At 42.8% G+C, this 22,959-nt stretch overlaps 1 protein-coding gene across 11 annotated transcripts in view; it reads left to right on the forward strand.

Annotated features, from left to right (window-relative positions):
* Positions 1–1,503, forward strand: part of IQCD (IQ motif containing D) — a 54,592-nt gene extending 53,089 nt beyond the window's left edge. For all 11 annotated transcript variants that reach the window (XM_069214547.1, XM_069214543.1, XM_069214546.1 and 8 more), the window contains one exon: positions 233–1,503. In XM_069214547.1, coding sequence (XP_069070648.1) covers positions 233–538 — 306 coding nt within the window. In that variant the 3' untranslated portion in view covers positions 539–1,503. The remainder of the gene's footprint in view (positions 1–232) is intronic.
* The last annotated feature ends 21,456 nt before the right edge of the window (positions 1,504–22,959 follow it).

Here is a 22,959-nt window from a genome sequence, read left to right on the forward strand (position 1 = left end):
ATGGTGAACCACAATCCAGTGCATCATTTCCTGCCACCATGCAGCGTCAGCTAGGCACCAGTCTTATACAAATCTACCTTCGACCTTCTCCTTTAGGAACAGTCCAGCCTGAAGTGCTACGCTGTGACCCCTATGAGCGGGAACACAAGCACCCCAAATAGTAGGTGGTGGACTCTGCCGCCAGAGGGTAGTGTGATGCTAGGCAGTAACCCTTGAATTATTTTCCCTACAGACTGAGCTGGAAGAGCTAGAGGCGGTGTATGAGGAAGAGGAAGCACAGCATGAGGAGCTGAAAGAGAAGATGGCACTCCTCGAGAAGGAGTATCTCCAGATTGTGGAAGAGAGGCGACTGGCCCAGGAGAAGAAGGAGGCAGAAGAGAAAGAACTAGCAATACTGACCCGCGCTGCCACTCTCATCCAAGCCATTTGGAAAGGCTACCTGGTCAGGAAGCTGCTGGGGCCCAAAAAGAAGAAAAAGGGCAAGAAAGGCAAGAAAGGCAAAGGAAAGAAGGGAAAGGGCAAAAAGGGCAAGAAATAGACCCCACCTTAGTCTTGGAGCCAGGTTAATGCCCTTCTCTTAGATCATGTTTTGAATACATCGTCCTCTATTGTTTTATAGATTGTAGATGATGACCCACTCTCATTCCTGTATTCCATTGTCCCATTCTCTGATGAACTTTGGCCCCTCTAATGAACCACGGTCTCATAAATCTCAGCCCTCTGTCAAAAAGGTATCAGTCCTGACTCCTCCTTACCTACTTTTTCCACATGACCTGATTATCCACAGCTTGACAAACTCTCCTTTCCTTTGACCCCCAAGGAATATACCACCCTTTGCCCCAATGTGCGTAATCACATCTTAGGGTCCTCCTGATAAACCAATTGTCCTTCCCTATCGTATATGGAAAATTGCAGCTCTCACCGTCTTTGACAATTTATGAAAAGTACAGAGTATACCATAGTGCTTTAAACGTTTCTACCACACCCTCCACCATAGCTGATAGCCTGAACCTCAAGCCCACTTACCCGACCCTTTTTGCCACTTGCTCAACTAAGCCTGGAAAACCGTGTGCTACCCTCTATCCTGAACTCAGACGCTTCTGCCGTCTTCTTCCTCCACGTTTCACCCTTTTCTAATACACGTTTTTCATATCAGGCTGTTGAACCAATCATTTGCCCTTTTTCATAACTCAAAAAACGATTCTTTTAGAGCAACCCTCTGTCTGGTAAACCTGGCCTCATATTAATCCGTTCTCCCTCCCACGTGACTTCATCCGCTACAACGCCCACTTGTCTTTATTTATATATGTGTTAAGATACCAGTCATTTATTAGCAATAGATTTGGAATCGCTGCTCAATATTACCTTTTTCTATAAAATGTCAAGAAGAGCCCTGGGCTTAAGGACATCGCACCTCAAATCTTTGTTTAAAAATATAAACTTCCAGTAGTAGTATGTATCTATAAATCAACAAGAAATAAACCTTTTCATTGTTAAAACCTACATTTTCACGGTGTTGTAAATCCATGATGCGGGGATGCATGTATTATTCTACTCTGTGTAAAAGCCAATCTTATTGTACCCTATGGAATGCATATTACTGGAACGGCTCGTGGCAGACTGAGGGGTGTGCGTCAGGGGTGTACATTTGGTGAGATGTGCTACGGTAGACAATGCTTTGAGCAGGGAGAAAGTACTGTATTTTCTAATTAAGTGTTTTGTAATTCTGATCTAACAATGCTCACGTTTGGCTATGGAATGAGTAAATGGATTACTGAGGAGTTACATATTCTAAAAAATGGAGGAATGTAGATGTATGCCTGTTTGGCTGCCTATGTTCCTTGTATGTGTTACCAGCAATGGTCAAAATCACACATGCCTCCAAATAACAGTGTCCCTAGCATACACTGTGCATCTCAAAATACCGATTCTATGGGGTCCAGTAATTACTGGGTGCACATTTCACTAGATTTCTCTCTGTACACCTTGAAATGGGAAAAATATTCTAATACCACAGGTTACCCCCCTGACCGAGCTGTGCAAACACAGCAAGTGCACCATTTGCCTATTGATTAGCGCCAGGCCTGGCGTAAAAAAACATTGGCCTTGCATCCCCGCAGTCCCTCTTACCCTAGCCCCAATTCCCCTTCTGTGTCAATGCTGTAGTATTAGGGCAGGTGCAAACTCGGTAGAAGCCCAGTCACCTGAATTATGGCTGAGGCATACGTGTTTTTTGTGATATATGCGTGTCGTTGTGAATATATCTTGCACATGCATCTCTTATGCTTTTCAAGGCACATCACATTTCTTTGACTGTTGAATTCCTGCCCTGCAGTTAAAATCTGTACATCATATAAGCATGGTGATTGTGTGTACACAGGTGAGTAACTGTGTTACACATTTATACGTGCTGAACACCACAGTGATGAGAACTCACACGTCAGTGCATCTTGCAGCATGCTTCACCGCTTGTGTGCTTGCACTGAGTGCCAAAGCAGTAACATTTCATGGCATGCGTAAAGTTGACAATTGCTCAGATTCGTCTCTCTATACCATCTATATTTCTCTATCTCAACCTCTTCCTCTATGAGTGCTTACCTCTACTCCAGACTCTGTACCTCCTTATTTAGTGTCATTTAAAGAAATTTGCGGCCCCACCCACGACCTACTTTGGGTGTTGTGTAAACCCCGTTTCTGATAATGGACTGGTTTGACTGACCTATAGGGCAATCTGGCTGTGCCCAAGGAATGTTCTGAGAGGTCAGTGTATGCGCCGGTTTTATGGTTTGGTGGGATGATGTTTAATGTGGATTCCTCTGATATTACCACAAATATTGCTTACAGCAAGTACAAATTCATGCACCCCCCATTTCTTGCCAAACACCTATATAGCGTGTCTTTACAGGTTCGAAAATATTCTGGTTTGCAAATGTGGCCCACGTTTGTTCGCTATCAGAGATGCTAAGGGGGACCACTTTCAATTTCAATTTGATGCCCAAGTTCGACTGTCATAATGTAACATATAGTTCAATACTGTTAGGAATCTTGTAGGCCTGAATTAGAAAGATATGAGTAGTAAAGTTTTGAACAGGATACCACAAAATATATATTGCTTAGAGCCCCAAAAAAACACAAGAAGACACTGGGGATATTCCCTGTTGAGGCAGCATTAAAAATATTGATTAGAATCTGGGCCCACAGTAAAGAGTCAGCCTTGTAGAGGTCCATGGGGACACCATCTGGCGCCTTATTAGAGGGTCTGGTCAAGACTGCGGCGCAGACTTCGTTAATACTAAAACCGACCCAGCAGGTCAACGCTGTCTCCTCCTCCTGCTTCAACACTCTCTGCATGCTTCGGAAGATCTACAAATGGATCCCCACTGGAACCAGAAGGATGGTCACCAAGCCCTTGTAAGCAGCAGACTGGACTAAGGCAACACCCCCTAAGCAGGAACCACGGCCAAGCTCCAGAAATTACTACAACGCATACAGAACGCCTCCGCAATCCTCATCCTGGACATCCACAGCCACATCACAGCCCACCTGAGAGACCTGCACTGGACCCCCGTCAACAACTCACACTCACAAGGCACTGCACAACACTGGACCAGAATACCTCAACAGACGGCTCTCCTTCTACACCCCAACCCGACAGCTTTGCTGTGCTGACCTTGCCCTCACCACTGTCCCACGCATCCACAGAACAACCACTTGCAGCAGATCGTTCTCCCACCTCGCCGCTAAGATGTGGAACACTCTTCCCACCCAACCTGTGACAGACATAGGACCTACTTACCTTCAGGAGACACCTCAAGACTTGGCTGTTTGAGCAGTAGATCCCCATCCCCACCCCTCAGCGCCTTGAGACCCTCACGGGTGAGTAGTGCACTTTACAAATGCTTTGATTGATTGATTGACAAAAATGCCCCGGCAGACTCTGGTGATACACAGCTCACACCTACAGCATATACCCTGGTAAAGTGTTCCACCCACTGAGAGGGGGTGATTGTGGAGCCAATATCCTCATTCGGACACAAGGTACACTGTTTGCTGTTAACAATTTCTCAAAATCCCTTTAAATGCCCTGAGCGGCATGTAGTTAAAAGGACAGCATTGTGGCCTTAATGGCATACTTGTAGGCTACTCTAGCCAGGGTGACAGCTTGCCGGTCCCTGGGGGTGGCATTAAGGAAGGCCTGCAGATGTTTGTTGGCAGCCCTGCAGTTATTATCAAACCAACCCCTTTTGGAAGATCTACTAGGACCAGACATTTTCACCATGATGGTATTAACAGAAGTGGCTAACAAACAAGAGGCTTCCAAAATGCTACAAGCTGGGGCACCAGGATTTAACAAGATTTCCGGAATCAGGGAGAAGTTGGAGATTACAATAGCTTCCGACAAGGCGGGAATAGAAATTCATCGCCATTTCACACTGCAGCCCTGATCTTTGGTTGCCGGTTCTTTAGCCCGGGAAGATAAATCTACCTGACCAACCCCTGGCATGGCCAACCCAACCTCAATAGGATTATGGTCACTAAAGCACTTTTGATCATACCAGAACTAACTTACTAACTAGAGCCCTTGTGACAAAAACAAAATCAATAGTTGTACCACTACCCCGCCCAATAAAGGTTGGTGGTTGAACTTCAGATACTGCCCCCCAGACAGGGCATTAGAGATGCCTAAATTCCCAGCAGCATGAAGAAGCCTTCTCCCTCTGGCGTCTGCCAACAGGTTACCAAACTGTTTGTTTCCTATTAAAAAAGAGTGGGAATCAATATGATTGGAGCCCATTTTGGCATAAAAGCATTAAAAGATTTAAAATATGGAAGTGACCTTGACTCAACAACTGAAAATACATTAAACAGGGTTTCAACCTGGCAACCAACCTCACACACTGCATTATAAAAGTTCACTACAAAAAAGTAAAACTATTTTGAAACAACAACCCACAAGATTTGTATACCAGTGTGCCTTACCGGGATGGGCATTACTCTAAAGCGTTTGTTCACACGAAACAAAGCTGCAAGACCGGCGTGGGCACCATGAGAAGAATGAGCCGCACCACAAAGGATTCATAGCTGTCCAAGGAAATATATTCCTGCGCCCAGGTTTCCTGCAGCTAAATTATGTCAAATTGAGTGACAAACCTCACCCAGGCGGGGTGCAGTTGTTTGGCCTTAGTACCTTCTACAGTCCAACCAAGCAGCCTTGTATTAGTACCTGCATGACAGGTCACCTCCTTCTTAGCTCCTGGGGGGCTCCTGAAACTAAGGGGAGGTGAACAAGAGGTCACAACACCACACAGTCGGTCGTTATCATCCAAGCTCGACAAAGGAAGGAACCTATTAATTGTAGGAAAAACTTGTCGGGCTGGCCCCTGGGCCCCCCTCACATGCCCTGGCTTTAAGTGCCTATAAAAAAAAAAAAAGCTGACTGATGGTTATACCAGACCCCGAAAAGCAAGCATGTACTGAGCTAGCCACCAGGCGCCTGGCCAGGGTGGGTGTTTTACAATTAATGACTACACGGTCCCCATTAGAAGACACCGGGACCAGTCCACTCCACCCTTCTCACAAGAAGATGTCATTACATTCCAACACAGTAAAATCGGTGTTGGTACACAACGATTGCCAGACTTTGTTTTTCAGGGCTTCTGTGGACTCTGTAAGAGAAGGAGAAACAAGGGACAACCCCGTCAAAACGGCAACATAGGGACTACACTCGGATGGTAAATTTAGGTGTGGCAGCTCATTACCGTGAGTAGAAGACCCCCTATGCCCTTGCTCTCCCATAACCCTCCCCTGAGTCCCCGGGGGCAGTAAGCTGTGACCCCCGCAGAGGCCCCCCTCCCCAGTTCCAATATGCGAGGGAGTATCCACCCGACCTCCCAGGACCATAGGCGAGGAAACTGATGGACGACTCCTTGGACCGCATGAGCGGCATTAACCTCAGAAGAGATGGTAAGCTCCGTATAAAGGGCAGAGCCGGCAGTACCCATTGAGCAGAAAGAGTTTGACAGCTCCCATAGGCTTGCCCAGTTAATGCGTGCACTTGGCAACCATTTGAGCACTGATGAAACTGAGGTTTCCAGTTTACACAATCTCTCCTCCAATGACGCCAGGCTCTGGGCGAGCACACATTTGAATGTGCCCATTATCTGATCCCAGTCTATGGGCAACACATCCCGCATTGGGGCAGGGTCCGGTTGAGCGGCAGGGGGTAAATGAGCATGGCAGGTACAAATTGCAGGTTTAACGTTAGGCCTTGCATTGATGACACATTTGGGTTGGCGCTTTCTTTTGTCAACTGAGGCACAGGATATTTCATGCACCTCTTCCTCGATTTCCCCAGGGGGTCTTGATAGGCCAAGACAGACACTAGGTGTGGATTCCACCCCAAACTCGTGGTGTGCGCAGTGCAGACTGCCGAGCAGAAGGGGTGGTGAAATGGCCTAATGTGAATATCCCTTGCGTCCAAAGATGAGCGCCGCTCTGCTAGATCAATTTCTTTTGCAATGACGCCCACTGCTCAGGCTAAAAACGAATCTAAACTGGTGCCCTGAGAGCGCTTGCTCGCATTGTCCTTGTCATCATGTAATCTGCATTTACCTATGCTGCCACTTGGGTATCCCTCGTCAAAGTGTTCGGTTCGCTGTATAAGTCATGAGGGCCAGGGATGACCTCCCCGAGCTTATGGCAGGCAGTTGCTTAACTGGCGAGGAGAATGAAACCTGATTCAAATAAAAGTTTTAAAGAGACGTGGCCTGGTCCAGACTTCTACGCAGTGGCGGCCGGCGGGACACACACGCACACGCACACACACGCACGCACATGCACGCACCAAACACGCACGCACCAAACATTCAATTTGAAACAACACATACACACACACTTACCTTCAGCCTCTGGGTCCCAGGAGGGTTGGGACTGCTATATCTATATAGGTACACTGTTCCAAAAGAAAGAAGACAAAAAAACTTAATAGTTCTATTGAAAAAGCAAGGGCGAGTCTATGCTGGATGTTTAGGAGAGCCCTCAAGCACCCAATAGGGTGACAGGTTTCATCATTGGGCTTACTCCTCGTCAGACCGGTGCTGCAATGTCTGGCGGACCACCCAGAATTCAGGGTGGCACTCAACCGTTGTTAAATTACCAAAAAAGAGAGAGGTCTAGAATGAAAACTGACTAAGAAATGAAATAAAGAAGATTGGAGAGTAGAGAAGAGACAAAACTCTCAAATTGGCTCTGAACCTAAACCATCATTTTTAATGAGTCAGAGACACGGTGCAGGCCAAGATTAAAAAAGGGGGTAAGGGGAGTGTTGATGGAAATAATGTACCACTACACTCTATAACGAGGGAAGGTAGTTTACCGAATCCTGTCTAATGGTCAACATGTTTCGCGTCTTATATTGGTCACTAAGTGATCCCATGATGCTTCTTCAGGACCCAAAAAAATAATAAACTACTTCTCCTTTGCAACAAGAATTGTCAAGTGCTAAAAAGTCACTTACAAATAGAAGACAAGGTATGTCAGAGTCAGTTGGTCAATACAGTCGCCCTGCGTGGAATCGAAAAACACATAACAATTAGTGCCAGTGAGTAAACAGGCTTAGAATGAAAAGCAATCACAGTGACAAACACCCCCAATGTGTCGTAAGTGAAAATAAAAGCTTACCATCCCATATTAGAGATTAGGCTTCCTAGGTCTGCGCTAGCATCAACCAAGGAGATAGTGCTAAGTAAAAATAATATAGCATGTAATAGTATAACACAGCAATCAATACATAGTAATACGTCATATGGGAGGTCTCTATAACGCCACACAAACAAAATCACTTAATTCAGTAATTGAATAGATTGGCATATGTTGGTCAAACTAGGCCCTTGTCAACTGATCATAGAAAAGAGTAAGTCATTCTAGACCACATATAAACACAGCCAAAATTGTGAGTACTGGAGCCACGGGGCATAAGCCAATCACTCTGTAATTAGAGGTGAGTCCTCTACTAATAGAACAGCTGTAAAGATGCAAAGAGCTGGTCTAGTACTGTGGGCAGATCGGTTGTCAAAAATATGTAAGTTCCCAGCCAAGGGTCGAGGCTGTGGAACGATGTAATCATATAAAGTAAATTCAAAATGCCAGGTTAAACGTCAAGATGAGAATAAAAATAAAGTGTAACAAGTAAAAAATGCGGATTAATAAAACGGGGACGGAAGGTATAGCTCCCGCAGCCCCGCGCTTACTTGTCTAACTCCTCAATTTTGCGGGAAACCTGCCCCACGCCGCGCACCTGAAGACGTTCTGCAGGTGCATTGGGGAGGTTTTTATATGTTGAGTGAAGACGCTCTGAGCGCGTCTACACCGGAGCCAACCGGCCGGTTGTTCCGGGTAGTAAAAACAAAGGAAGGACCCTTGTTTGTATACTGGTGGCCATCTTAAGATGGACGAAGAACTCAGAGTCTGTAAATATAAAGGTTCTATTGCAATGAAAGATCTCATGTTCGGACTGGGTGGCCATCTTAAACTCAAGTGGATAGATTGATCTGGCCATTTAAAACATATGTTTATAGTCCATGTCAACAGGTCAATCAAGTAAAATTTGGCAACAAAGGCAAAAAAAAACCTAAATATACAATGATGCTTATTAAGAAGAATAGGTGAAAACATGGTGAGAGCATGATGGAAAGAAGAAAATATATCTAATAATAAGAGACCGGGATGGGCACAGTGACCCTAAATATCATCCTGATGGTCATATGTTCAGAAGAAATAATGTCAAAAAAACAATGTCAAAACAGCTCAATATAAATACGCCTACCAACAGTTATATGATCATATATATCTCGTGGATTCTCAATCAACTATTGGTCAAAGGATGTTTTATGTTACTGAGTAGAGTTGTCATAATCAACCCCTCCCACATATTAAGGTGTTAGAAAATTCCAAGGGATGTCATTGTTTAGCCCTTCCTTGTGGGTTTTAAGTCGAAGGACCCATCTTTGTTCAATTTTGAATAGGAAGTTCAGGTTGTTACTGTCGTATCTTGGTACCTGTAATACAATCCACCACATATCATCAGGGCCATGTTTAGCTTCTAGGAAATGTGAGCTAAGCTTTGTGGTAATGCAAGAGCATCTAATATTGCTCCGGTGTTCATTAATGCGTAGTTTTACCGGGCAAGTGGTCATCCCGACATATTTCAAATTACAAGGACAGGAGATCAAATAGATGCATTGAAGCGTATTGCAATTTGTGTGTTTATTCAAATGCCATGTCCCGAAATGATCAAGGTCAATGTTATCTATGCGTTTGGTAAGAGGACAGACATTGCAAGATCCACATGGGTAATGTCCCGTGACTGGAGGCAAGTTCTACAAAGTGGTTTGTCTCTGTAAATCATTGGATAGGCGAGTGCGGGTATGGATAATGAGATCTCGTATATTGGCAGATCTTTTAAAGGCAAACAAGGGTCTTGGAATCTGAGTTCCACCGCTCTGTAGGATATTCCACCGTTTATTGATAGGTTTTTTGATGGAGTTGGACAGTGGAGTAAAAGTAGAAACACATGTCAGTCGTGTTTCTGGTTCTTTAGGCACTGGGGTCAATAGGGCATCTCTGTGGTTATTACGGGCTCTCTTATAGGCTGGATTGATGATCTTATTTGGATAATGTCGGTTACCGAGTTTCTGTTTCAAATCACGGGATTGGGTATCAAAGGTTTGGATTGAGCTACAGTTACGACGTAACCTAAGAAATTGACCAAATGGGAGGTTGTCCCGCAAGGCTTTTGGATGATAACTATCATACAAAAGTAAACTGTTGCGGTCAGTGCTTTTGTGGAAGGTGTTGGTGATAAGTTTGCCGTTGTCAATCTTAATCACGAGGTCCAAAAAAGAAACTTGTGTTAAGGACGAGTGGGCAGTAAATCTCAAAAAAGGGTCTAAGGTATTGACCCAGGCTGTGAAGTTATCTATTTCTTCAAACGGACCATTCCAAATGATGAGGATGTCATCGATATATCTCCTCCACAATGCGATTTTGTTATGAAAAGGATTGGATGTTTGTGGTATAAAGAGTTTCTCAAAGTTATACATATACAAACAAGCCAAACTGGGTGCAAACGTGCTTTCATCGCTAATGTAGCACATTGCATCACGAAGTGGACTGGAGTGGGGGATGACCATGTGCTGGCAAGAAGGGCAGATTCCACTACTTGCAAAGTAGCTTCCTGTGGGATGTTAGTATACAAGGCCTCCACATCAAGAGTGATGAGGGCTTGTACTACAGTGTTTGAATTGATGTTCTCAATCAGGTTTAAAACATGTGTAGTGTCCTTCAGGAAAGTGCTTGATTATTTTACCAACGGTTGAAGAAAGAAATCACAGAAGACAGAGAGAGGCTCTAAAACTGAGCCAATGCCTGATACAATGGGCCGCCCAGGAGGTGGGAGGGTCCCTTTATGTATCTTGGGCAGGCAGTAGAAATACGGAATCCTAGGTCAGCCAATGAGGGAAGGCAGCAGTCCCAGCCTCGTCACAGAGTGTGATGGGGTCAGTGAGACTGCTGACCCCACCCCACTCTGTGACGAAGTTTCAGTGATTGACACTCGCCCTGGGCGCTTCAGGGCTTAAACTGAAGCGCCCAGGGAGAGTGTCAATTGGTGACGCTTTCCTCGTTACCCAGGGGAGGGCCTCGAGGCACCTTTGCTGGGCCGAGGAGGTCACGCCCACAGGAGCTGTGATCTCCTCAGCCCAGCAAAGTTCAGCTCAGGCAGCCAGGATTCTGCGCAAATCGCGCATGTCTGGTCCTGGCTGCATGACCTGAACATAAAGAGTGTCTGTCAGGCTGACCTTTGTTCAGCCTGACAGACACTCTTCATGGGGGCAAAAGGTGGGGGGGGCGTGACCCCTCCGCCCTAAAGGACGGGCCGCCACTGCTTCTACGGTCAATGACGGGCAAAGACGGGCCCCACCCAGGCACGCCATGCACGCTTCCCATGTCGCGGTGGGCAGAGGGCGCTCAACAGCGCGAGGCACGGGACCAGCCTGAGGCACGGGACCAGCCCCTCCTCAAGGCACCAAAGGTTATTGGGACAGCGTGTCCCTACACACCGTCATTTGCTCCAGTCAGGCATCTGCGTACTTTGTACAGCTTTGTGTGCCTTTTCAGAGCCTCCGCTCCAGTTGTCGAACTACAGACGGGAAACCAGATGCCAGGTCTCTGGTGTGATCATGTCATCTGGAGCAAGTCACTACCTCACTTCACTAATTTTTCCATCAAGACATAGGTGATACATGAATGCACTAGAGTGTCCACAAAGGTCCAGGAGGGCGATGCACATGAAACATTTTCTGGAAGTACCTATGCAACAGACTTAAATACACATAAGAGAAGTCTTTTTTTGGAAGTTATCCTAAACATCTCTCATGGATCTGCCCCCGGTATAACGTCGGATAATCCTTTCTATGCACAGGTTAGGGAAAGAGAAGAGGCAACAGGGCAGCGAGAGGGGTTGGGGATAGGTGAGAGTGAATGGAAAGAGGTTGATGGTCAGAAAAAGGGATGACAAGGTGCAACAGCAAAAAGATGGAGGAAGCAAAAAAAGGGGGGAAGGAATGAGGCTGTAAAAGATGGAGAAGAGAACAAGAGAGAAAAATGGGCTAACAGAAGGAAATCTGAAGGAAAGAAGAGAGAAAAGAAAGATTAAGGCAGAGTTAAGAAAGCTAGGGAGATGGCGTTGGAGAAGAAAAAAAGTAATGTGCTGAAAGACAGAGGGGAGAACTTGGAGAGGAAGAATTTACTGGCTGATAAAGAGAGAAAGGTGAGGGAAAGGACAGTAGACATTAAGGGGGAAGGACACATAATAATGTGCTACGGAGTGAGTCTGACAGATTAATACCTTCTTTCCATCATCTCCATACAGTTAGCTGCCACCTTTTTCCTCTATTACAACTCAGCATTATATTCTCCCCTTTCTTTTGCTTGATGTTTAGATGTTGCTTACAATCAACTTTTAGTGCCTGTTGTTGAAAAGATCTATAGTGTACAATTTCAAAAATTACAGTGGGTTACACACCAGGCCACTTCTTACCATTTCTTGCCACTTTCATTGCTTGCTTCCTAATCAATGGCTTTCCTTCCTCCTCCTTTTATTATACCTCCTGTGGAGAATAGCTGTTTTACCATCTGTTAGCATTGTGCCTGGAAATATCAAATCCTGGATACCAACGGGGCAGAATAGCTTTAGAACAATATTGAGGAACAAAATATCAAAAGGTTAGTGTAAAAGGGAGGCAAGAATTTCTTATTCTTAACTCCACATCTAAGTATCTTGAAGATATATTATCACAAAGGTAAGTATCAATCAATCAAAATAGCTTTATTTAGGTCACAAGGGCCACAAAAGCACACATAAAAACATACAAACAGAAATAAAACATTTCAAAATACTTTAAAAAAAATGCACTTTAGCTTAAAAAGATCAGTTCAAGAGCATCAAATGTTAATAGACCTATGTTTAACAATAAATAAAACATGGCATCATACAAGATTAAGAATCACCCTACGCAATCTCCAGCTAACACCTAAAAAGTTTGCCGTAGGGATGGCATATGTGGGACTAGAGTCCAACCTCAGAATGCGCAAGGCAACACAGTGCTTGCGCATGCCCAAGTTTCTACAGATAGTAGCTAGCCATTGCCTGCATGGGCCGGCATAGGTCGGCCAGACAAAAATATCGTGGGCAAAGCTCTCAACTGAGCAAGGGCAAGCATCCGTGGCCCCTGTAATTCACCTTGCTGTAAAAGATCTCAATGGGAGGGTGCTCACACAAAATTGGAAATAAAGCCTCCGATCGAGAGGAACAATAACTAAATCCCAAAACAGCTCATAAGTGCAACCAGGCTTGAAATAACAAAATGACTAGCCAGCCTGGAGGAGACTGCTGCCCTAAAGTCTTTGGTGTCTACAGACTCCCAGTAAAGTGACTTTAGTGAATTCTTGGACATGAAGGGCGAAAAGGGTGGATGTTCCCAAAGTTCTGCCAGCTCAAGAGCGTTGAGTAATTTTTAAATATGCGATAGCTAGGATACTTTATGAAATTCATCAACATCAATAATGACTTGTAAAGCTCGTGCGTAGTGGGCTAGTTCTGTAGTAGTCCACAACCACCTCCAAAACAGCAAGGAACGTAACCTGGCTTTATCCACAAGACTCTTCAGGCCCAAATCATGTTGCAGCTGGAGCACAGGCATACTGGGTGGAAGGTAAGCAAGGCTATGTATGAATTTGTTCTCTACGCTACTAAGTGGGTCAAAGTTAGAAAAGACCCACAATTCTGCTCCATAGAGGGCAGAAGCCAAAGCCTTGGCCTCATAAATGTGAAGAGCTGGAAAAATGTGCCCAGAGTGAGAAACTTGTCCTCTCTTGGGGGGAAACCGGCTAGGGCATCAGTAACATCAGCTGTCGGAGTTGATACAAACATATGGGCGATTAACCATCTGCGCCATATTAAATGGCGATTATCTGTCGACACTGTAACTTTACTGGACTGAACAAAGCAATGGCCCAAGGGCTAGGGGAGAAAAAACAAATATCGCAATCAGGTCCAGGGAAAGAGGATAATGATCACTCTCACTCCATTCAAGGACAGTCATATCAATTACAGACGACCAGAGCTTAAGGTCAATAAGAATGTAATTGATCCTACTCGTATGTAATGGCTTATTAAACGTGTGGATCCCAGATCTATCAGAAATTGTATGACCATTAGCAGCCCTAAGCCAATACTCTATAGTGCGAGCCTTTAACTGAATAGCAACTTGTGCCCATCTTGGGATTGGAACGATGCTCTTAGGGGAAAGGGCTCATGCCAGATCTTCATTATGAGTTATACCAACATCGTCTCCATCAAAAGGTTAAAATGAGGTGTTAAAGTCATCCGCAACTATACATCAAAAAGTGGTCAAACGTTGGTCAAGATGTTTTCCCAGATTTATCAGGGTATTGGAGATCGCCCCCCTGGTCCCTATAATGTACACATTGTAAATGATTACCCTTAGGCCAGATTTATTATTCATTTCAATGGCCAAAATGCCAGATGAAACAATAGTTGGGTTACTTACCAATTTAAAGACACTCTGACGTAACTAGACCCCTAGAAGGCCTGCCTTTATGGGACGAGATGGCTGGGACATAGAAGTTCAAATAACCAGGTCGGAAAATCGGGTCAAGAGCCCAGATTTCCTGGAAGAGACAGATATCGTACTCTTCAACAAAAGAGGACAAGTCGTGGAGGTCAAGTTTGGATCTAAGGCCGCCAAGTTCCATGAGACAAGCCACAACTTGCCAGTGTGAGGATTTAAAGGTTTCATACTGGAGATTCCAGGGAGCTCGGTCCCTGGCATAGATAGAAGGGGAAAACTAGAAGACAGTCCAAGAGTCTTACTCCCTAATATTGATGTTGGGTGGGAGACAAAAGTGGACCCAAAAGTTGGAGGAACTGAAATATTGGAAATTGATACAATAGAGCTCTCAAAAGTGTCACTGCTTGATGTGAAACTGTCCTGAGAGAGGGAACAAAATAGCTGAATCATTACTAATAGACCAGGCTGAGTACAAGAAAAAGACAAATGCGTAGACCAGTGCTGGCTTGAATCAGGTGGTTTTGACATTCAAGTTCACTAAGCAATGGCACTCTCGTATCTACTATTAAATGCTGAGAAGCATCAGGGAGATAACTTGGCCTGAAATATTTAAACTAAATAGAAGAGTGGGACGGAGGACAGGTCCTGGCATCAAGTGCTATCAGATTATGTACCAGGCCTGTATCTCTGAGAGTCAATTGTATCATGTCATGGCCAGAGTTAAGGTCACCTAATCTTTTGGCAGTTATAATGTAATTGCGAATTATCAAGCAACGACCCCTAACATGTAGGATCCAATGGATCGCTTTATTTTTAAGGGATTCTTCCCCTTCATTACTATCATGCAAGCTCGGCTTTGGAACATTCACCGTCATAATCGAGCCCAAAGAAATGTGCCTAGTGTGGGTCTTAAGCTCTGAGCGTGTAATTTTGCCAATAGAGATGCCCGTATGACCCTGGGAGCTATCGGAGTGAAAAAAGTCATAGGGCTCACGTAAACGATGTACATTAGATTCTGTCCCTCGATATTGTTGTAACAATATTTTATCCCGTCGATATTTGGGAATCAATATTTCCAACCTGCACCGGTGACTTGTATCTCTCCATGATTCCACATGAGGAAACTTCTTTTTTTCGTTTGCTACACTCTATGGGAGTGCATGTAGTTTTCTTGCCTTTTCCCCTGCTTCTTTTGTGTTGCCCATTCCCAGCAAAGCTTGTTCATTGTCTCCCGTCCCTTCAAGTGTCTCTCTGATTTTTTTTTTTTTTTTTTAAGCAGTCTCACCCACCCCGCCTCTCCGCTGCTCCTGACATTTACTTCACCCACCCCTGCCCACTCCAAGTTGCTCCTTCGAACACCCTATTTGTCAGTTTATTTGTTTTTGTTTTTTTACATTTTTTCTGGGCCCAATGACTGCAAATTACTGCTGAATTGTTCCTTTCTTTTAAAAATGCACGTTGGTACACCTTTGATGTTTCTTTTACCTTACCACATGGCCATCACGGAACAATAAATTAAGATCAAAATGGACACTGCACATGATGCATGGGCATGCAGCTGTTACCTTCACTCTACATTGTGACTCAATAAATCAAAGGTAAGGTTTCAGTCTGTTACTTTGCAGGTCTTTACATCACAGGTAAGTTAATTTTTTTATTATTTTAAGTAACTTAACCTTAACAGTAACTTGTATTTGTCATTCTTTCAGTCCTCGTACTTCATTTCAACTGTTCTCTTTTTAATCCTACTTTTTCTCCTGCATCTTTCATCACATATCATTGCTATGTTGCCACTATCTTACCCACTCTTTTTACCCCACACTTCTTTTAATGTCCCTTTTTTTTTTTAGGTCTTTGGTGCCTTCTCTTCCACATTACTCTTCTTCACACTTGTCACTCCCTGTCTTCCCGTGTCTGTTACTTTTCTTCCCTCCTTTCTGCTCCTTCCACCCCTCACTTCTTCTTCCTGACAACTCTTTCTTTCCCTACTACCCTTGATGGCGTATCTATATCACCTCCCTGATATCCTTTTCTTATCTTGTTTTCTCCTTTTCCTATGCCTTCCTCCTTTCCTTTGACGTTTTATCTTTCTCTTAAACCCTCTTCCCACACACACTTATCTATCACGTTAAACTTCTCTGACCCTTTTTTGTTTCCTCTAGCTTCTCTTTCTTGTTTCTTCTCTTTAGCTTCCTTCTTCTCTTCCTACTCCTTCTCTACACATATCCCTCATGCCTCTTCTCAATACTATCCACGGTCGCTCAGCCATTTGACACTATTTTCTTAGTGAATGAAGAGGGCGTTGTGGCATTAGGTGCAGACGGATGACAGAAGATGGCTGCCAGTCATCCATTATTAAAGACACCATCCATAGAACCAAAAGTAGAAGGACGTTGGCTCTTTTACTCAAACACACAACATATCTGTGAGATTTGCACATAACTTAACAGAACCTTTATTATTTTACTATGTGGGCACCTTCAGCTGCTATTACTGCTCTCCACTGTAGACACTCTTGGGAAGAAGACCTTCCCCTAACACATAAGCAATTTATAAAAATGACAAATTTATGGAAGGGAAAAAACTAGAATGAAATATTCTTAGTTCAGTGTAACTTTTTATAATGATTATAAGCATTTGTTTGGGGGCATTGCTTTTATTTTTCCAGAATGAAAAGTGCGAAGATTCATAAAGTGACCAGGTGATGTTTGGGAACAAATTTATTGCATTCTCTAATATACATTGAAAACATATATTTGTGTGATCCTACCGCAGTAGGCAACCTTATACTGTAAGGTTAGTCAGTGTAACCTGACTGTAGTCCCAATCTCTGATGTTTCCTTAACATAAGGTTATGTGCCTGTAAACTCTCCCTAGCTCTGCTGAACTACTTGAGATGGGGAATTTCTTCTGCATTTTTTCCATAATTTTAGATCGTATTCTCAAATTTATCTCCGAGTGAGTGAACATGAAACACTCTTTGGGGGGGTATAGCTTGGTTTTCACACCAAGAATGTACTGGAAACTGCATGAGTGCTCTTTCTGCCCTATGGCTTTTTAGCAAATTTATGTGAAAATTGTGGTTTACATTGGCTAGGCAAGGTTTACTGGGCCACGTTCGTGGATACAAACTAGTTTTGCAACTAGTGTGTTGTTTATACAAATTGCGAGAACTGGTATTTTGTTTATTTCTGCATTTATCTACTTACTAGGTGATAGAGCAGCTATATGCAAGAAGTGTGAATGGTACTATCAGACATTAACATTCAGCAAGCTAACAGGATGGACTTATCTATGGATACGCCTGGTCTTGCGACTTCTAAAGCATTAGGTGGGAGTTGTACCCACAAAGATACTAATTTAGAGAACTGAAAAGCTGCCTGTCTCCAAAGGCCCAAGAGTCTGTACTAGATTTCTGAGAGTCAGATCTTGACCACACCCTGATTTGTAGGCTAGACATGGTGTCCTGTGATAGAATAATGAAACTTTAAACGTTATTGAGATTGTGCTGTAATCTCTTTTGCTTTGTGAACCCTGGAGTGCTGTTATAGCACTGAACAGTGCTGGTGTGTGTTGTAGCTTTTTCTAGATTTTAATTATTATGCAATAAAGGTCTAATGAATAATATATGTTTATGTTGGATCTACTATGCAAATTCTGATTTAACATGACTAAAGCTAGAACGAGTTTATTAGGATGTATAGAAATGTGTTTATTATCATATTTTTGTTAGGCCACATTTATGTACAGTGACCATTTTGGACAAGGTGGATGCTGTTCTGTGAGTCACTTCTATTTTTACGCCTCCTACCTCGTTCCCCTGCACATTTTTTCTCCCCAGAGGCTCTGCAAAGCGAAGGCAAGCTGATGTAATAGATTATTAATCATATGTTGGGAATACAAAGCGTTCTGTGAAATGTTCTGTTGCTAATCCAAGGTTTTCCCGTTGTAGTTCCGCTATGTAGACTAAGCCTATTCATTAGAGTGAAGTGTCATGTTTCGTTCGAGCATCTCCCCATGGCAACAGCATGGAAGGTCTTGGGTGATTTTCTTAAAATGGGATAATGTGATGTATTGAGGCAATGACGGTTTATATTCTGATATGCAGAGCTCATCTTTCCAATCATACCATGATGAGTTTGCTGTTTTACTAATTTATTATGCAAGGATTGTGAATGTGAACCTTTTGGTTTGGGGATGAGCTGGATTCATGATAGCCTTCCTTTACTACTAGAGATTCCGATTCCTTTATGATTTTGCTGTTGATTTGGGATTAATCATAATTCTAATTGTGACTACTCTGTATAACTTTGCATTAAAGCTTTCATGACATTTAATCTACACTGCTTGAATATAAGATTATGTAATAAAACCTTTTAACTCTCCTTTAATCTAAAACCAAATTTTGAGTAGTTTCAATTGATTACATTACTCCGATAATTTCAGGTCGGAGTGCTTTCTCGTGCAAGATGAAACCGTGGGAGAACCATTTGAGGTAAATTGTGGGTGTCCTGAATATTGAGGTACAGTTTTTGTTCTGATACAGGTCAGTGTTCTTGGAATTACTAGCCCACTCCGGAGTCCTCTGCCTCTTGGTGGCATACTGCTGCACTTCAATAAAGTCCCTTACATTTATTTGACCTATAATGCACCAACTCTTTTTAGGGAAAAAAAAATAATTCAGGCCTCTGGGATGCATGACTGCTGATCACAGATGGAGTTCACTACCTCATCCACAGTGCCTCAAATTGTAAACACTGGCAAGATAGCAGCCACCATAAGGAAACTGTACAAATATGTTTAGAACAGCCAGTTTGCAAGACGAGGCATGTTGCAGTGCTAGGGAAAGACTGTAAGCAAGTCAGCATCTCCTGGGGGAACTCCACATAAGACACTGTAAAAAAAAAAACCTCCCTTAAATTCCAGCAGAAGGATATGAATTGGAAGAGGATCTATGACAAATAATTACAGCATTGACCAACATATTGAACATACAAGATGTTCATCAATTAGCACCCTTGGGTTTCTTGCCTTCTTCGATGGTCCTGGGCAGGGCCTAAGCCAATCGAGCCATAAGTCTTGGAACTGCTTGTTACCACAAACGTGAACCTCCATCTTGCCACCATTGAGCTTGTTTTAGCCAGCCTTGTTAGGAAACCACATACAATGACCTTTTTAAGATGGTTCTTGGTTTGGTAACAGAAGCGCAATGCTTGGCATTTAGTTCATTTATAATGATGCTGTGCATGAATATGTACAAAAATAGAGTAGGAATGATCTAGAACCCCCTGTTGCTTAGCTCTTTGTTTAAATGCACCACGTTACTTATTGCTGCCCTTTTCAGATACTGTCATTTTCACTTACTACACAGATTCACTGTATAAATTACTTTTAATATTACATTTGGGACATACAGGAAAATGCAGTCCAAGTAGGATTCTATAGTCCTGTAACAAAATACCCAGGTAGTTGGAACTCCGTGGTCTGGAGTTGCTGATTGCCAGAGCACAGACAATAGTAGAATTTACGTCTATACGGGTGGAGATTGAATAAATGCAAGCACAGAATATAGTGCATTTCATTCCAACTGAATGGCCAAGGAAATGCTTATACCTAATTTCTGGTAAAACAATTTTAAATACAAATTCCTTCGCAAAACCATTCCAGACTTTTTGTTTTCTATAAGTATGTACACGTTTTGATGTTAAATTCAAATGCATTTTCTATTAGACAGCAATTTTTTCATGATCCTCTAACGCACATACAGTTGTAATAAAGCAGTTAATAATGTGACCCTTGGGTTTGCCTGCATGGAGTGATGGGTTTGGGTAAAGACACACTGATATCTTCGTTTCATGTCCATATGCATACAACTGATGGATTGGGAACAGCAAAATACATCACTTCACAATACAGGGGTGTTCAGTCTACCTAGGGGGCAAACTCACCAGTTCAACTGTGAGCAACACATATTCTTCCATCTCTGGGACTGATGTGTCTAAGGAGTGACTGACCGACACAAAGACGTTTATCTCTGGGGCTGGATGGATCAGAGAGCAAACAACTAGACACTGAGTCTATCCCTTTATGGTTAGTTTAATAACAATAAAAACAATTTATAATAATCACTGCCATTTTTGCAAGCTTTAGCAGTTTGATTGCTTTACAAGAGGCAATCCAACATACACTTTGTTCAGAAGCTACAGCTGCACCATTTAAACAAACACTATTCTATCACATACGAATGAAACACAAGGAATACAAAAGTAGCTTGATTAACTACAAATACTGCATAACTCTGCATACACATTTTGGAAAAATGTAAAATTCTTGTAGTCATCGATAAAAAGCGCACAGCCAGGAGCCAACAACTACAGAAAAGGTTCCTCAATAAACTGGCAAAGGCAATTTTACAGCCATATTGGGAGTAAGCAGGCAGGACAGAAGCAAGCGTTCATGGACTACAGACCTCCACTCACCATCACCTTTCTTGTGGGTGAGCGGATCACTGTCGAGCATCGGGAGGAATCTTTACTTGCGGGATCCCTGCTCACCAGTAACTTTAAAACACTACAATAGCCACACTTGTGAAATACTAATACAAGCATGGCTGTCCCTTACTGGTGCTCACAAAAATGCTGCACTGGGGTTGTGTAGGGCATGAACTCATCCCTCTTGAACTGCAGCAATGGGTACATTGTGCTATTTTAAAAACAGACAAACAAATTTATAAAAATTAATATATGAACATCCATAATCTGCAAGTGGATGTGCATTAACCTTTATGGATTTGGAAAAAGCATGGTGCAAAAACAACTTATATAATTTTCCCCTGTGAAAGTCTTCAGTAAACATATGACATCAGTGGGTAGAACAGTGCAGTAGACATATATAAATGGATAGGGTAGAGTACGTGGCAAATAAGAGAGTCACTGAGAAAAATGAATGGCATCTCGAAGGGTAACTCTGGTGCAACCATTTTCACAATCCCAGGCAAAATTAAAGCTTCATCTTTCTTCTAGGAACCAAGCCTTTTTAAAAGCCATTTGCAGTAATCTGGTGCCATCTTGTGACATTTTTAGGAAGGACCATGAGGCAATAACTACATGCAGTGGCTTTAAAGTAGCAGAAGTCCAATATAAGTGGAAGATCTGCGATACGATGAATTCGGAAAAAGAAAACATAAGCACAAACTCAAATAGATTTTTTCACTATCAGAGATCAGTTTGCAAAATGTATATAAGGTGGTGAATGGGCATCTTTAGAGAGAGAGAGAGAGAGAGAGAGAGAGAGTGTGTGTGGGTGTGTACGTACACACACACACACACATATATATATATATATATATATATATATATATATATATAAAAAACACACACCGAACAATTCATCAAATGACTTTGATCAACTGGTAAAGGTTTTTTTTTTTTTTTTTTTAAACAGAAGCAATGGTTAGTTCTTACCAGACAATTTTTGGGATATCCCGGTACACAAGACGATGTTCCACACACCGGTTAAAGAGCCTTTAAAAAAATAAATGTATTTGCACAACAAGAGGTACCATATCTGCACGTGGATTCTGGCAAAGCACTCCTCACCGATTGAACACAAGACTCCCCCTTGTTCATAAATATTTGTATACATTTTTGGTTAATTCAATTTCAATAATACTACTGAGATTTCTTATCTTAGTCTAAACCCTTTGATATCCGGGCGCTGCAATAACAAACATTATTCAATTTAATGTTACCTATTCATCAACCACTAAGTATGTGGCTTGGACACTGCAGATTGTAGAATGTTACCAACAAGCTATACACAGACTATGTAAATTGCGGTTTCACCAACTGAGCTCTTACACCTGTTAACTTAGGGCACTGGCGTATATTTGACACAACAACATAGTTTATTTAGTTCAACTCTTTTGGCACCAAGGAGAGTGTTCCAGGCATCGCCGTCCATTTTCAGTCTCCAGTCAGCCCTTTAAAAAGAACACTAAATGAAGACAAAACACATATATATGAATTCCCCACCATGCGCTGTAAATTAACGTTTTGTTTTCAGATATTTAAATCATCATCCAGAAAGCACAATTCGAATACATTTTAAACAATTACTTTGTCAGACTGACAGTGAAACTCCAGCAGCAAAACTTTTAAAGGAACTCCAGCCGAAATATCATCTTGGCATGTTTCTGGCTTTTCCCACTCAAAAGGTCCAAGCATCCCGCGATCTTTCCTGTATTTCCTTGATGCCACCTGGCTGACATTTTTATCTTTGGATGTGCTGAATCGCATTATGTTGTCTTACCTGTAACAACCTGTGAGGAGGCGGGATTTCCTGGAGACACAGTCAAGTGAATTGTTCAGTTTTGCCATCTTTTAGGAAAAGACACAAAAAGGGCTGGATAAAGCAGTCTCATCATGACCGACATGTATCACGTCAAGAGGTCCCAATGAAGGAACTAGTACCATTTTTCAAACGCCTGATAACCAATTAAGCTCAGCTCACAACCCTTAATCTACAACAATGGCATGTGTGGCTTTTGGGCAGAGGCCACTTTAGAAGTGTTGTTTAGAACGACTTTAATAACATGGCAATTTGTTTAGGGTATGCACCTTAAGAGGTACATGAGCTCTTGTTACTTTTTATTGTTTAAATACATGGACTCTGTGGGGCCAATTTAGGGCTTGGGAGCAAAAATTCTAGCAGGGGGTCACTTCAATTTTGTGGCTTCAACCCATAAGGAGACGGGGACCTCTTTTGGTTTGACACCCCCCAACCCCCAAAATGGAGCAGTCAAGAGAGG

The sequence above is a fragment of the Pleurodeles waltl genome, chromosome 11 (genome assembly GCF_031143425.1).
Source record: "Pleurodeles waltl isolate 20211129_DDA chromosome 11, aPleWal1.hap1.20221129, whole genome shotgun sequence".
Lineage (NCBI taxonomy): Eukaryota > Metazoa > Chordata > Amphibia > Caudata > Salamandridae > Pleurodeles > Pleurodeles waltl.